General features: G+C 40.6%; 2 protein-coding genes across 3 annotated transcripts in view; one reads left to right on the plus strand and one right to left on the minus strand.

Moving 5' to 3' along the window:
* SEC22A (SEC22 homolog A, vesicle trafficking protein) overlaps nucleotides 1-17,211 on the minus strand; it is a 1,054,631-nt gene that overhangs the window by 676,060 nt on the left and 361,360 nt on the right. The window lies entirely within an intron of this gene.
* SEMA5B (semaphorin 5B) overlaps nucleotides 1-17,211 on the plus strand; it is a 558,977-nt gene that overhangs the window by 308,484 nt on the left and 233,282 nt on the right. The window contains 1 exon segment of the mRNA XM_042445089.1: nucleotides 6,290-6,479. Coding sequence (XP_042301023.1) covers nucleotides 6,329-6,479 — 151 coding nt within the window. The 5' untranslated portion in view covers nucleotides 6,290-6,328.

Below are 17,211 nucleotides of genomic sequence, written 5' to 3' on the forward strand. Positions count from 1 at the left end.
GATGCTTTCAGAAGAGAACATTGTGCTTGGTAGAAGTGTATTACTTATTTAGCTTTTTTGTATTATTAATGAGCACATGGGCTATGGAAACCTGGCAGGGGGCACTGCAGAGCAGTAGGTGTTTTATGGTCCCTAGTACTATCTGCAGTTCTTCTGAAGTGGTTGCTTTAGGGCTGTGTTGTTTACTGCCCTTGACTCCTGAGAAACATTGATGGCCACCTACTGCAGCTAATAGTATTCATTGGCCGAAATGATTCTTCCAAATAAAGGGGAAAAGTAAGGCTTTTATTTTCAAGATGCTACAAAAAGTAATATCTGTTGAGAACTAAGTAGAAAATGGGAACTTTCATATGTAATAGGGGATGTTTAATTAATAGCAGAGTAGTCTGTCTTTATACGGTTAACCTCTCTGCAATGTTCTCGAAGCAACCATATTACAAATGATGATGAGCCTGTGTCTAAAGCGGTGTTGGCTGAGCAAGGGAAAGAAGTCTTTGGTTTACAAAGTCCCCTTTGCTCACATGGACCAGATGCTGCTTTGACCCCGGTAGATCTCATGTGAAATTATGCTATATCTATTTTTACCTTGGGACTAATTTAGCTCAAAACATTTTGCATCCTGATGTGCTCAAGGTGATGACTCCTGCTCTTATTTCACTTACAAAAGTGGTAAGTGACTGCGTAGCTGAATTTTACTTCAGCATTGGTGACAGAAGAATATCCTCAGCATCAGGGTGGGCAGAAACAGTGAACACACTGGTCTGTCCTCCAGCAGAGGGTACAGAAGGGAGGAGGAGGTGGCTGTTGCTTTTTAAAATGCTTGTCACCTGTCATCTCTTTCCTGTGAAGACTACCTCACTGCCAGGCTAGCCCTGGTTCTGATGAAAGAAAAGGAGATTTGTGGAAGAGGAGGAGTATCACTTGAAGAGATTATTTCTTCTCTTAGTACCACTTAGATCTACTGAAGAACCATGTTAGACTGAGGACAGAAGAGATCTACCTTTCAATTTTCCCCACTTTTCTTGGGCACTTTTTTCAAAAGTATATTTATTTATAGATTAATCCTTGTATTTAATAATTTAATGAAACTGTAAAGTTTTTATGAAGCAATATATAAGTGTCTTCAGGAAATAATATCATAGTAAGGTAAAACAATGACTATCACTGATCTGGGAATGTTGGTACACAAAATCAGAGAGTATTGTTGTATATATGTTCTAAGACAATTATTGTAATACACTATTGCGGAGTATCCAAAAGTAGAAGAAAATGGTCTGGTGTTAATTTCTATTTGTTGTTTTTTGCTTTGACATGAAGCAGAAGACAGCCCTATAGCACGAGGTAGAAATTGCTTTTCTATGACAATCACTCATGAATTATCAAAAGAAGAAATCTGTCATAAAAAAGGACAAAAAGAGACAGAATCATAGAGTTGGAAGGACCATCCAGTCTAAGCCCCTGCCATTCAGGAATACTGTATCAGGAATAAACTCTTCTAGAACATGGCCACATAGCCTGAAAAACTCACAAAAAACTATGCCTGTTGGCCATGAGAGCCTTCGACTTTACAGATTAGAAAGAGTTTGGGCCTGAGGACACTCAAAAAAGGCTTCACATGAATTTTGTGATGGGAAAGAAGCTCATAATCAGAGGAGAACCATGGTAAAATCATTGAAAACAAGTACAAACAGATGGCAGAATTTGAAATAGGGAAAATAAATATAGGGATATGTCTTTTATGGGGGAACTGAATTTGGCCTGTTTTGCCAACAGGATTTGTGTTGTTCCAGTGTACTTCCCACTATATCACAAAGTGATGTTTGTGTGCTATGGTGGTTTTGACAAGAACTGAAAACACCCAGGACAACTAAAATGATACTGTAAATCCTAACCATTTTATTTAGAAGTACAGTGGTACCCCGGGATACGAATTGATCGCGTTACGAAATTTCCGGGATACGAAAAAGTTACATTGGAAAAAACTGTTCCGGGATACGAAGGTTTTTTCGGGTTACGAAATTTTTTTCGGCGCGAAATTCAAACGCGCGGCTTGCCAGCGCTAACGGAAAGCCCTTTTCGGCTTGCGAAATGCATCGGGTTACGAACGCCGCGGCGGAACGAATTAATTTCGTAACCCGAGGGAGCACTGTATGTCCCATGAAGGACGATTACAAGAGTTGCTGTAAGTGTGTATTGTTGTGTGTCTTCAAGTTTTTTCCAACTTATGGTGACCTTAAGATGAATCACTCATGACTCACCCAAGGTCTCTCAGTGGATTTCTATGGCTGAGCAGGGAATATGCCTAGCCCATGATCATATTATTTTTTGTGATCGTACTTTAAAAATCCAGAAAAAAATAGATATTTAATTTTGAAAGCATTTGTCCTGAGTCAAAGTCCCTGAACTCCAGAGTTGTAGTCCAGTACTCAAAGCATTACACCACACTGGCTCTCCCTAAGTGTATATTTCTTATTTCTTCCAGTAAAAGTATTTTCTGGTAGTAGTAAGTTGACTCAAATACAGTCATGGTTATCAGCAGTCCTGTCTTTATCTCGAATCCCCTCTCATCCACACAACCCTGGATCAAGTGAAAGGTATCTCCAGAATTTTCTCCCTGTAATTTGCTTCCATAAATCAAAAAAACTTCTAGGTTATATTTTTTTTAAAGAAAACAAGAAAATTCCTGTTGCACTAATTTATTTGCCCCACCTGGAAAGGCTAAATAATAAATTTTAGTAGTGTTGAAGCAGACCTGGAAAGAGGGATCTTGTCCTTAGACCACTTGGGAATTAAATGAAACTTTGGAAACATGGTGTGCCATAACCCATCTTGTGTGACGTAACCATCATTTAGCACTCTGCCTTGCTTCATAGACCACTGCAGTCACAGTGATTCCTTCCCTTAATTTCAGTAACCCTTCGTTTCAGGCTGAGTTCCCGTGGTGCCTGATTATATAGTCTCTTTCTTGGTAACAGCTCTTGCTGAAGTCATTGGATGTTCACACTGAGTTTTTCCTCTCATTTATCAAGGTGTGAGTGACCTCTTCTTCCCCCCCTTTTTAGGTTTCATTGAGTGGTGATTGGAATTTATAATGCTCAGCCTCATCTAGTGTGAACTAAAGATGAGGATGACTATCCAGTGATGCAAAGTATCACAGCTTAATTTTTATGATAACATTCTTCAAATTCTGCAAAATGTATGGCTAACTGCAACAGAAATGTTCTTACTTTCAAGCACTTCTTATTGGTTTTTTATTGTCCTTTTTGTTCTCAGCATGTGCAGTACATGTGTAAATAATTCTGTTTGTGTAGGCTTTTTGAATACATGTGACTTATCAGTAGCTGATATTGTGGGCCTCAGTTAATCACGTTTGCTAACCTCATTTGCTTTGTGCAAATTGTTGTATTGCTTATTTTGGATTACAACTCTGAGTAGCCATGCTAGCTGAAGTGTTATTAGAGTTGTGTGCTTCAAAAACAAGTTTTCCCAGCTTTGCCAAATTTGGGCAACATATGTCCCAATGAAATTTGCATTTCTCCAGCTAATCAGTTAATTACATAATGAATCTGAAGTTGATGCTGGATCCAGATATGTTACCTCTAAGTCTCTGCTGTGGGGTATTTTATTATCATTCATTTTATTGCTCAGAGCCCCGCAGTATGTGTTCGCCATTTGTTTTGCTGAGTGCAAGGTGGTTGTTCACCTTTTGCCACCTCACAGTGCCTGTAGCATTATTGGTGATGGGTAACACTACTTCTTCTCACAGTGTCCTGTATACATGTTTTAATGGCTTGTTTGCTGTGTTATTGCATTTCTGTAGTGCTCCCAAAGTGGTGTGTGTGTGTGTATGTGTTAAAACCCTTCCAAAGTCTGCCAGCTTACTTTTCTCTCCTACACACAGCATGGCTGTTTCAGGAACTTTTACTTGAAACAATTTAATCTTATTAAAACTTTGTTGTTGACTATACATTTCCATGCTGCTCAAAGTCAGCTAAAGAACACCATATCCAGCTTCCTCCCTCCCCCCTCTCTTTTCCCTGTCTTTCTGTCATAATTGTTGTTGTTGTTGTTGTTGTGTTCCTTCAAGTCATTTTTGACTTATGGCGACCCTAAGGCTCATCACAGGATTTTATTGGCAAGTTTCTTCAGAGGAGGTTCGCCATTGCCGTCCTCTGAGGCTGAAAGAGTGTGACTTGCTCAAGGTCGCCCAGTGGGTTTCCATGGCCAAGTGGGAATTCACACTCTGGTCTCCAGAGTCATAGTCAAATGCTCAAACCACTACACAAGGCTGGCCCTGTATACACACACAAAGGAAATATTAATAGCAGTGTCACTGCCACCATCTCCATTCAAGGTAGAAGGAGTCCCTGTGAGGCAGGATGTGTCAACTTACCCTTTTGAAGTGTCTTCTTTGCTTAGACTTCTGCTTCTCCAGTGATGGCAGGCAGGGTTAGACTCTAAGAATGGCAAATGCAATTCTGCTGCTCACAGAGTGGACTTTCTCACCTCCATTTGACTAACCATTACACTCTCTCAAAATCCCCCTAGGTGAGATATGACACAGGAGGCTGCAGCTGAAGGTAGAATTTGATAGACATCTGGGATTTTATGCCTGCCTCAGTAGAAGTAGCTTTTGCTCATGCAAGCAGACTGTTGAAACCAAGCTATAATAAAGGGGGTGGGCAGTAATTGCTGTGAATGCTGACTTTGTGCTGTTCTACATTTTTAATGTGTTTAAATGATGGCTTGTGATGGATTAGGGCCAGGTCTGAGTCACCACACCAACGCTGCATCCACACTGCAGAAATAATGCAGTTTGACACCAGGTTAACTGACATGGCTCAATGTTATGTAATTCTGGGATTTGAAGTTTTTAGGACTATTTAGCCTTCTCTATCACAGAGCTCTAGTCCCACAACAAACTACAAATCCCAGGATTCCATAGCACTGAGCCATGTCAATTAAAGTGATGTCAAACTACATTATTTCTACAGTGCAGATGCATCCCAAAACAGGCTTGAGGGTGATTAAGATGAGATAAAGCCAGTGGTGCAGAAATTAGGTGTTTGGTTAATTCAGTATATGCAACAGTTGTTCTATATCGGAGAAAGACCATGCATTTTCCAGCTAATAGGGAACCAGCATTACCTTACCCTGGATACAGATTGGGATCTGGAAATTTTGAAATGTTGAAGTCATCAGAAAAGGAGCCTGTCTTCTTCCTTCCTTCCTTCCTTCCTTCCTTCCTTCCTTCCTCCCCCCCCCCCTTTAAAATATAATTTTCAGTTTAGGGGTGGAACCCTGTAAATCTTTGGAATTTTTTTAAAAAAAATACAATATTAGCATGCTTTACAGACTAAAGGTCACTTTGTTACTTCATGACCATGAAATGTATGTACTTCAGGACCATTTCTGATATATTAAAAGTACAAATGGAATTGTTTAAATTTCATTTTGCTCTTACAAATGGAGCTAAAAGGTTCCAAATTGTAAAGAACACCTGAACTGTAAGGAACCTCTTTGGTTTTACAAGTTCATGACAACCAAATAACAGTAAGAACAGAAGAAATCATGAACAAAAATATTGTTTTGCTTCCTCTATCCTTCACAATGTGAAGCAGATGTAATGCACTGATTTCCGTTAAAAAGAAAACTATACCAGGAGCTATATGATTTAATACTGTACATCCTTATTTCTCAGGCTATCTGATGTGAAGAAACCAGCTTTCCCATCCCTAATGTACCAGAGACCAGTACCATATTTGTGCCCATTGGCTATAACTCTTCCTTTCTTTCCTGTGAGGTTGCTGCAAACCAGTAGTGGATGGCTAATGCCTTGCCACTAGGCCACCTCTTTGAGTAGCATTGCTGTACGCAGTCATACACAAAAGTCTATCTTTTACATTGTTTTAGAAATAATGTGTGTGGGGGAGAGTAAATATATGAACACTTTCTCTCAAATACTTTGTCATTCTGTGGGAGTGTGCCTACCAGCCTGGAAAATCATTCTTTGTCAGTCTGCGGGAGGGACAGCATTGGTATATTAGCTGGAATCCCAATACAGATGTACCTTTGAGAAAAGCAGAAAAACAGGGGAAGAAAAAGGAGGTTTTCTGTTTTTTCCCCTCAAAAGCCTCATATTTCTAGGGAAATGAGGAAAAGCAGAATTTTGTTAAATCAAGCATTCCTATAGAGCCATGTGAACTGATCGTGTGCAGCAAAATGATCTTATCTCTCTAGTTTTTCCTAAGGACTCTAATTTTTTCTAATTTATCTTTTTGTATTTCAGGTATCCTCCAGGGCTCTACCTTGCGACACATTTTCAATCATGGTTGTTCCAGGATTAAAGGCTGTTCCACTGTCATTGCCTGGCCTTTTTCTTCTCACGTTTCATCTTTCTACATCTCAGAACATTCTTGACTACCCAGATGATGAGCAGCAGTGTTCAAGAAGAGAGCATCCTGTGATTTCATTTGAAGGTGAGAGAGAGTCTGAGAGAGAAACAGAGAGAGACTTTACTTTCATTCCCTCTGTCCTGGTTTGAGGAGAAGCAATTCAGGTTGCTTTGGAGACTATCCTGTTACTTTTCTTAGATTTCATTTCCTAATGAAGTCCACAAGTTGAGGACTGAACGTATCCTGTGGCATTTATTGCTCATGTTTTCTACTTAATTTCAAAGAGTGTAGAACCTGTTCTTTCCAGAATTAAATGAGTTTCTCCAGATTCTGATCAGTGTTCTGTTATGGAAAGTTAGCATTCATGGTAGTTTAAAGAAGTTACAGCTGTGCATTTAGATCCTACTGCAAAGTACTGCAATTTTTGAATAATGGGATATATGAAGAGGTATTTCTTCAAGTGGTGTACAATAAGAGCTCTTTGTCAATGGCCACAGCTGCACTGTGACCTGTGGCTTGTGTAACAGGGGAATTTACCCAGTTCCTAAGAATTCCAGTTTATACTAGAGAGAGGTAAGTTTTATCAGTGATGAAGGTAGAAGAGTTTTCAGTCTTCACAGCTTCCTTGCTGTGTTGTCCAGATCATGTCTCTGCAGTAATGCTGGTACCATCTAAATGTTTGGGCTACAACTTCCATGCTCTCTGAACATTGCTATGCTACTAAAGATGTATTGAAATTAAAATTTGAAATATCTAGAGGCTACTAGATTGTCTATCTCTGCCCTACAAGACCTGATCCAGCCAATTACCCATCAGTAGACGTGCTGCCTTAGTTCTTCTCCAGTATCATACTATGCATGTTTATTCATGCTATGCATAAAACTGTAGTCTTGATTTAGGAGAATGATTCTTGCATTGCAGTTAGGCTCAAAGATATATATTTGCTGATTTTTCATACTTCAGCAAGTTGTTCTGGCTAAGAATATTGGTAAAGAATCAGGGTGGGGGAAAACTCATATTGATATTTGGCAAATAAGTATATGGGTCAGATCATAGTTATTACTGGATAGTAACAGCGTATCAGAGAAAGTTCAGGGTACTTTCTTTTTGAGATTTTACTAGACTTTGTCAGCATGATTATTTAACAGAAAAATAAATTAATAAATGGGAAAAAAGACCAGACTCTCAAATTGTTGTATCTGTGGATGGCATTCCTTGACATATATTAGCTGTTTACTTAAAAAGGCAAGCTGATAGATGCCTAAAATACATACACTGTTGCTTATCACTATAAATGGTTGCAGGGAGATCTGCAATTGAGTTTTCATTGGAGACTGTCACATGGAGGATAAGGATGGGAGCAAAGCGGATTGCTCCTGTCCGTATCCTGTCCTAGTCACGCGATCAGGCAAAAGATTATCACACACCATGCACATATCCCGTTCTGCTCCTGTCATGCAGTCATGACAGGTAAATTGGAATCATAGTGCTGTAATTCTGCAATGTGAAAGGGCTCTCTGTGTGATGTTAAAATTCAGAAAGTGTTGCTGCTTGTTCTACTGTATTGTTTGTATCGTCAGTATGCCAGTATTGTAGCATTTCTCCCAAGTTCATTTTCCAGCTATAATGATTTCTGAAATAGTATTGTGTTGCTTTCCCTTTGGCAAAAGAGAGTGGTACTGCAATTAGATTCTCCAGTAAGAACAGATGAGTGAAGCTACCTCTAATGACCTTTAGAAAATGGGAAGAAGGAGAAGGCAAAGACTTGAAGACCTTGCTGACCTTTTTGGACATACGTTGTTACATGTGAATCTCTCATAGGAAGAAGCTGATGTATTTCACAAATGTCAGCAGCTTTTTTGTTGTTTGTTCTTTTTGTGTATTCCATCATCTGTGCTTTAACGGATGTAATTAAATTAGTGAAAGCTCTAAGTAAGCATATTAAATGCTAGCTCTAACCTTGATTCTATAAAACTAGGATTTAAATGCTCATTTTTTTAAAACAAAGTCCTTATAAGTTGGATCGTGTGCTTTATTGCTTTTCTTCAATAGAGCACATGTTCCAGCTTATTAGGCTATAAGCCCCCTCCCTGAATTAATTATGTTAGATAACTGAATTGGCTGTTTCAACATGTAGTGTGGAAGCAGGCTTGTTGAAAATGAAGGCAAAACTAAGCGGTCATTTAATTATCCTGAACCCGCTGACATTTGTGGATCATATTAGAAATAATGACTTAGATTTGTGTCATTTCTCTCCAAGTAAATATTTTTTGCTTTTTTCCTGTCATCTTCTTGCTTGAATCTTATCTGTTATTAAATTGTTTATGAGGTGTCTTGAGTATTCAGTGAGGCTAGACAAGTTCTTTAAGAGAGACATTTAAGCAGACTTATAGAAATAGCTTGTACAATCCCAAGTATTGTTTTTAGAATAAATATTTATGCTCCAAACACTACAGTGTGTTTGTCTAAAGTATTGTCCATGGGGGAATATGGTCCCCAAAGTCCCCCACTATCCTCCCCCCCCCCACTTTTTTGGAATTTGTTTTATTAAACCCACCCACCCACCCATGTGCTGGGTGCAGCTTTGCAATTCTTTTTTTTTAGGCCCAAAGTGATTTTTTAAAACAACAACAACAACTATAAAATGCACATGGGGTGGGGTGGGGATGAACTGATAGAAGGCAGTCATGGTAGGGGCAGGTTAGACTTATTACAGAAGGAAAATCTGTGAATGAGACCAGGGCCCATTTAGTTCAGGATTGTCCACTCTGTACTGATGGGGAGGTAGTCTTTCATACCGCTACCTGGAGAAGCCAGGCATTGTATTTGGGTCAGCCATTCAGCTACAAGCCCTTCCTTAAAGCCTTCTTATAGACTCCTGACAGTAACATACCACAGAGTAGAAGTGTAGTTTGGGCTTAGGATGCTGCCACACTGCAGAATTAATGCAGTTTGAGACTGCTTTAACTGTCATGGTTCCATCCTATGGAATTGTGGGATTTGTAGTTTGTTGGGGCACTCTGAGCTCTTTGACAGGGAAGGCTAAATATCTCATAAAATGACAAATCCCAGAGTTCCATAGTATTGAGCCATGGCGGTTGAAGTGTTATCAAACTGCATTAATTCTGACATGTAGATGCAGACAAAGCATATATTCAGTCAGTTGTTTATAAAATGTTAATATGAATAGAGTCTACTATGATAGCTGTAAGCAGTGTGCTGTGGAACTGTTCCTTTCCCTTTCTGTGAATTGATCACTTGCTTTTGATGTGACTCTTTTTCTATCTCTGCAAATGACTTAGCTGCTTACAAGTGCTGTGAGCATTCCTATGTGTCGATCATTGCACCCAGCAATAATTAACTTGCTAGGGTGTCTCAGAGAGCATGTTCATTTTATTTAGAATTTGTTAATTGAACTCCCTCTTGAAATTTTTCTTTTAGTCCATGTTGATTGTTTGACAAGCTTGACAGGAAATCCTTTATTTAAAACAAGTGGCAAAGATGTATGTGGTGTATTCCGTGAGTAGGGTTTGTCTACAAGGGGGCTACCAATTGATAGATCAATTTGATATATCAAGTAGTACTTGGCCCATTTTTTTAAAGCATGCATTTCTGTGCAGACATGGACAACCACTGTCTTGAATGCTTAATCTGAACCATGGGGCTCCTGGGACTGCCAATCCCAAAGTGTAACCCATATCTTTTGTTTTTTGTGGGTTTTTCGGGCTATGTGGCCATGTTCTAGCAGAGTTTCTTCCTGACGTTTCTCCAGCATCTGTGGCTGGCATCTTCAGAGAATGTTTGCCTGGAAAGGATTTGGCTATATATATTGTGTGATCTGGAAAGGCAGGAGTGAGTTGCATGTGTATTGTTGGTTGCCAATGGCAGTCCTCAGGGTGTGAGGGTCTGCACAAGAGGACTAATGTCTGCTTGATTAGTGCTCATTGTCTGCTGGGAAACCCCTCCAACCCATATCACTTCACAGTGTCCCCCAACTGGAGCTCCACTTCTGGAATTTGTACAGTATCACCCTCTGCAGTCCCTTCAGTCACTATTTGCTACCACCTTTTATATCATTGGTTTTTGGAAGTGTGTGCGAGTGAGTGAGTGTCTTTGTGTGAATGGTGATTCTCCATGGTTACAAATAAAACTACGTTTGGACTTGCATTCTGGAGTTCTATTTCTCACAACTAGTATATGCAAGCTTGATCCCTGTTTTCAGTTGCCCAAGCCCTCCTGACTGCTGTAATTGAGCTAATAAAAGTCCTCTATTAAATACTGATTGTTGGTGCCCTCCTGAGATCCTTGCAATTTGGGTAACAGTTTGGCCACTCTGAACAAAACAGATTAGATGGGCCTCTGGTACATCCAGTAGTGTTCTTCTTCAGCACAGAATCTGAGTGAACATTTTGTCTGAAGATATTACCACATGTGGCTTCATAAACCACAGTTACAGTTAGAAAATAGTGTCTTTGGTGATACATATTACACACTGTTGCCTCTGATCAATAGCTGCTGTGTCTCTCAAGTGTGGTTATGGTGTCCCTTTTCATTGATAGGAGAAACCTGTCAATAAGTTCCCAGTTGTGCTGCTGTCCCATTAGTCCTCAGATGTGCAATATTGCTTCTGTTCCAGTTCAAATTTTGGCAGTCACATGTTGTCAGTGTCTCCTCCTCTCCTCCTCACTATCCCCAAGCAGGCTCATTTCCTCCTCCCCCCATTTCTTTTCTTTTCTTTTTATCTTAAATTACATTAGCATAACTCCACAATTGCATTAAAAAGTAAAACTAAAAATGAACCCTGAAATGCTGGGTAGTGCATAGGACAGGGAGGTGGGGTTAAGAGGGACTGTGAAAGAGAGTACTTTGGCAGAAGCAGCCCCAGTTGTGCTACTGCGGAGAAGTATGATAATGGCTGCTCTGAAGCTGGTATGTTGCCGTTTTCATTAACTAATACAGTTGTGGCAAGAACAGGCTCATGTGGTAATGTCCTGAGTGAACTTTATTTTCAGATATATTTTGTGTAAAGTTTAGCTAACCTAAGATAGACTTGAAGAAGATGAAAAGCACTATAGTTTATACACCTTCTTTGTTTAGTCCCAAAAGGATGACTTATACCCACTAGAAGTGATCTAGGTGAATGACTACTTACAGGTCTGCGACAGTGCAAGCAACAAATAGCACCTTGCCAAAAAAAACCAAAAAACCCTTTTTTACATTTGCATAGAATTAAAATCTGTTGTAATTATCAGAGTCCTTGACTCAGGAGTAGAATCTTTTTAGCACCTTTAAATGAAAACATCCGTGGTATTACTAATTAACATTGCTATTTTATTAAGTCTTTTTTTTCTTTGTTTGCTTGAATAATGGTGCCAAGTTTTCATATGTTTTGAATCAGATGAGGTTGCTTTAGTTTTGGAAGAATTGAAGCAGGGTGGGTGGAGGGTAAGGGAAATTTCCAGGGGAGCCTGACCCTGTTCTTTGTTTCAAGTGCTGCCACATAAAAGGCTGGCACTATATATAGGGTTTCAATGGCATCTTGTTCCAGACATGTAAGAGACATTTATCCAGTTCTGCCCTGATCTGTCTCCAACCCCTCTGACCTTTCCACTAAAACAATGTTGCTCCAAAACTTAGAGAAGAGCAGTTCTGGTGGACTTAAAGGGGCAGTGACCTTTAGGGTGAGTTCCCAAATGTCTGACTTTGCCATATTGTTAACAATGGCCATTGTCATGCTGATGGTGGGGCCAGTTCCCTGACTCTCATGGAGATGAGTGTAGAGCAGGCTTGTCTTACATTCAATTGTTTGCCAGTTTGCAGTTTGTCTGGAATATTGTTACATAGTTAAACACATGTTTTACACCTGTTACATTTAGAGAAGTTTGCTAAATAAATATGATTTGCATTGTGCTTAAATTCCAATTTTGGGATTAAAGAGTTGATCACAGACACTGAGGGAGGCTGCCTGTCTATTGGCTAACAGCAAAACGAAAATTAAAGCCATTACAGTTAACAGAGCTCCACGTGTTGTTTTTATAATTTCCATACATACTTGACTTTAAGTCAAGCTCATGTATAATTCAAGGGCAGGTTTTGGGGCCAAAATTATGGATATGACTCATGGGTATGTCAAGGGTAAAACTAAGGAGCATCTAATAAAGGATGTAAAGGATGAAGCAAAGAAAAATGATGCCAAAGAACTTACCAAATTCCAGCAGGCATCACTGTTTGTGCTCGCCCTAAAAGCTGGATAGATGAGATCATAAAAAGGATAGGTACTTCTTTTAGGTGTTCCCAGGATTGACTAAGCACTCAGGTTTCACCAGGGAATGGTTCCCTCCCCCCCTTTTTTTTTTTTTTTTTGATAAGAGTTAAAGTACAGTGCTTACATTGAACTGTTGATAAGTAGACCCAGGGTTTTGGAGCCAAATTTTCAATTAAAATTTCTAGACTGATACATGATAACTTGGCTTACAATAAAGATTACATATGAATGCTAGTGAAAAGATATGGATTGTTGCTGGTGTTGTGGCTAAAAAGGAATGATCAAAATGCAGGCTACAGGTGATATGTGGACTTCGGGTTTCTTTTTGTGCCTCTCCATGTGCCTGCAATCCCCCCACAAAGTCTCGGGGGGGGGTCATTCCCACGGCAGTTTGCTCTGAAGCAGGATTTGGGGCAAATGATCTTTGTTACCATTTGAAACTGTTTCTAATCCTCATTGGATTGATTCCAGGAGGAAGGAAGCGGGGCAAACACAAATAAACCAAGGTTTCCTGACACTAGCTTGGAAGTGGTTTTTCTGAGAAGAATAAATGAGACCGCCAGATCAGAATCTATTTTTTTAGCAATAGGTCGATTTTTCAATGATTTCTATTTTTTAAATTGCCCCTCCTTCTCCTCCTGGGTTTCCCGGCCTTGCCTTGTTCCCTCTTCTGCAGTGCCTCCCCTCTCCTCCCTCCCTCCCTCCCTCCCTTCATTCCTGCTTGCCTTTCCTCTTTTCTTCTCACCGCCACCACCACTTGCCCAGTGCTGGCACTTGCAGCACTGCTGCCGGCCAGCACTGGACAAGCGGTGGCGGTGCAGCAGCAGCACCTGAAGTCCTGCCAGCACCGGGCAAGCGGTGGTGGCAGGAAAGAAAGAGGGAAGGTAAGCAGGAAGGAAGGAAGGAAAAGAAGGGAGAGAGGAAGAAGGAAGGAAGGAAGAAAAGGAGGGAGGAGAGGGGAGGAAAGGAAGAGAGAAAGGAAGAAAGAAAGAAAGGGGGGGGGGGTCCGGTCAGGGTTGCAGCCTTCCAAAGGGGTTCCTGGGTGTGGGCAACCGGCTGAAGGGCTGCCGCCTTCCCCGGCTCCATCTGATGTGAACGACAAGCATTCCCAGCAAAAAAAAGCGATTCCATGAAAGGTCCCTTTTCATAGTGAGAATGAGGGACCTTTTGGAAATCACTTAGAAAGCAGAGTCGAGCCAGATCAGAACGCGGATTATACCCCAAGTAGGAATGACCCCTGGGAATCACTGTTGGCAACTGTGCTGCATTTTTGGCCTTCCTTAACCATTTTTCAGGCATACTTGCTTCCTCCCTCCAAAAAACTCCCCAGGAAACTCTAGTGGATGGTACTGGCCATTTGGGGGTGCATTTTTTCTAGACCCTGAAATGGGGGTAGAGAAGGGAGATGAAGCAGTGCAGCCAAACAGGGACCTTATGTAGACCCCCATTCCCCTGGAAATTCCCCATCTCTGTTGTAAATGATTTGTTTACCATCTGTTAGGAATGGGTGCATCTTAATGTGTTAGAAATTTCCTAACAACAGCTCTGTGCTCAGTTTAATTTTGCATAACATTTGCCTGCTTTATTTGGCTTGCTAATGCCACTTGAATGAATAAATGGCAGTCTACAAATGGATAGATACTGGAGTAGGAATTGCAAGAAGGGAGGGTACTGTTTGCACCTGGGATGGCTCAGCTTTGGCCAGACCGACAAAGGAAGGCTGTCTTGGTGTCAGTGGGAAAAATGTCCACTTGGGTGATGAAGAATTTTTACTTTAAATACATCACACAATTGTAGCCAAAGCTCCTTCTATTTGTTATATGCTTAGAGAAGATGAAACATTTCTCTTGTAATATGCTTGTTCTGCCTCTTTCCATTTCCCAGGCTCCTTATCCTGGTTTATTGCTTCATCTTTAAGTGTAAAGCTGCCAGTAACAACTTCCCAATTCTAATGGGGAAAGGGGTCTTTCAGGGTGAATAATGCATTTTTTAAAAATCCCTAATAGGAAAGTAGATGATTTCTAATTTCTCCTTGAGCTGTTGGAGGTACCACAAATCATATACTATATTTTGTGTTAGTGTTAATTTTCCAAGAACTTTTTAAAGACACAAACAGTGTAACAGAGGATATAGGGATATAATCCATACATAAATATCACCCCTGGGCAGCTACAGTCCTGCAGATAAGAAGTCTCAGTGGATAAGGCGTCTCAGCACTGGTGAGAGAGATGGAGAGGGAGAGGGAGCCTGAGAGCTGTGTGATGCAAATAATAGATTGATCTTTCTTTGGGTCTGTGTTGGAGAACAGCCCTACCAGTTAACCTTGTCCCACTGCCAGTCTGGGAACTCCATAAAGAGAGGAGGGATTTTGGCTAAAAGTAAAATGACAATCATCAGATGCCATGGGCACATGCTTGACAGTGTTTTTGGCAATCTGAAAGAAACCCAAGCCATTTCAAAATGGATTTCTTACCCATTGACAAAACCACATGGAATGTCTTTTTAATGTGAAAATGAAAGAGGAGGAAATGAAGTTGATTATTTCTTATTCTGTAAGGTTTATTTCATGTTTGTTCAGAAATTACCACAAATAAAGCCATGAATGTCATTTAGGGAAAGTAATTGAGGGTGTCTCCTCCACAGCAGCACTCCAAATGAAAAGAATGGAAATATTTCAATGAAAATGAAAAGACAGTATATATTTTAGAATAAAAATCAGTATTGTAAAAATGGCAGTAACAATCATAATTATTATATTTCTTTGCTTCCTGGCTGTCTTTCAATGTTTTTAGGCACTTAGCATAAACCATGATGAGAACTGATAAAAATAATTCTGTGTGCTGAGCCAGAAAGACCACTGGAATAAAAAGATAGATCTGGAAAACTGCCCTTCATTCACAAAATTCTCCATATACAGAGAATCACTCACAAGCCAGAGAGAAAGGGAAGATTTTATGGCAAGAATCAAAGAAAGGAACTGATTCAGTGTTTTCATGGAAGGGTGAAAGAGATCATTTCAAAGAGCCGAGGCAGTATAAGGGTGACCTCCAATTGAGGAAAAATCACAGGAGACCAAACAGAGATGCATCCAGAAATGGAGAATAAAGAGTGCCAATGTTAAGGTAGGGAATGCGTGTGAAGAAGCAGGCTGTGAGTAACCAAGAAAGAGAGGACACATGCAAGAGCAGGAAGGAAACCCTGAACTATGAACTGTAAACCTACGTATACAATTTAAGTTCATGTGTTTTGTTCTTTCTTTGTTTTCTTGATGCATCATTCTATGTTTTAGTCATGTATGTGATATATATTTTATGTACAGGCTGAAAGTTTGTTTTTCTTATTCTTAACTTACCTTCAAAATGTATGTTCACTGATGCATGCTTCTTTTCAGGTAAATATAATTAATGTTCAACATGGGGGGGGGGAAGTCTGGTAAAACCTGAAAGATTTTGGGGGCTCCCATACCATGGTGCTCTGCTTTGGACTGCCTTTGAAAGGTGTTTGGAAACTACAACTAGTGTAAAATACAGTACAGTGGTCCCTCCACATTCGCTGAGGTTAGGGGTGAAGGACCCCTGTGAATGCAGAAAAACTGCAAATAAAAAAACACTATTATTTTTACCTAAGAGAACAGCTCTTTGGGAATCTCTTGGCCCTTCAGTACAACTCCATGGTCAGCATCTGCCAGAGGTTGATCATAGAATCATGGTGGAGGACCTACAAATGCCTAGAACATCTAGGTTTTCCAGCCCAACTCTGTGGTCAACTTTTGGCAGAGTTGAGTTGCAGGACCTAGAGATTCCTAGAGAGAACATATTAATCTCAACCACAAATAAATCCACTAAAGTCAAAGCCACGAATATAGCTAGATTGTTCTCCAGTGCCAGTTTTAGATACCATGTGACACCAGTCTTGAAACAAGAGCAGTGCCCTCTTGTTTTTCCAGTGTTTTTTTTTAACCTCTAAAATCCTAAATGGCTTAGGAAGAAGATGCCATTTCTTTCTGAGCTAGCCCATAATCTGAAATCTTCATTAGAAACACTGCTAATTTATAGGGTTGCCATTTCACGGTGGTGGGCGTGACTTTTCCGCCCCCTGGGAGGCGTGCCCGCTCCCGCCCCCGCCCCCGGGTGGCTGCCCAACTCTGAGCTCCCAGGGCTGCTGCCTGCCTTCTATAGAGTGCTGCCTGTGAAGCATGCCTGGAGCAGCAGCAGGAGGACTGAAACCAGCAGGGGCGGGGGCTGCTGCACTGTCCTGCCTCTGTTGGCCAGCCCTCTGCTTCCTTATTTGGGCAACATCCATGCAGGGAGGAATTTACGTTCAGGCAAGCTGCTTCCCCCTTTCTCTTTCCCCTCCTTCTCTTCTTATTATTGTTCCTTTTTTTTTCTTCTCCTCCTCTTCCCCTCCTCTTCCTCCTCTCCTTTTTCTTCCTTTCTTCCCCCTCCTCATCTTCTTTTTCTCTTTCTTCCTCTCTCTAAGCCCCCCTCCTCTTCTTCTCAAGGGTCCAGGGCTTCTCAAGGCTTTGCCCCCATTAGAAAAAAAAAGGCTTTG

This window comes from Sceloporus undulatus, chromosome 1, assembly GCF_019175285.1.
Source record: "Sceloporus undulatus isolate JIND9_A2432 ecotype Alabama chromosome 1, SceUnd_v1.1, whole genome shotgun sequence".
NCBI lineage: Eukaryota > Metazoa > Chordata > Lepidosauria > Squamata > Phrynosomatidae > Sceloporus > Sceloporus undulatus.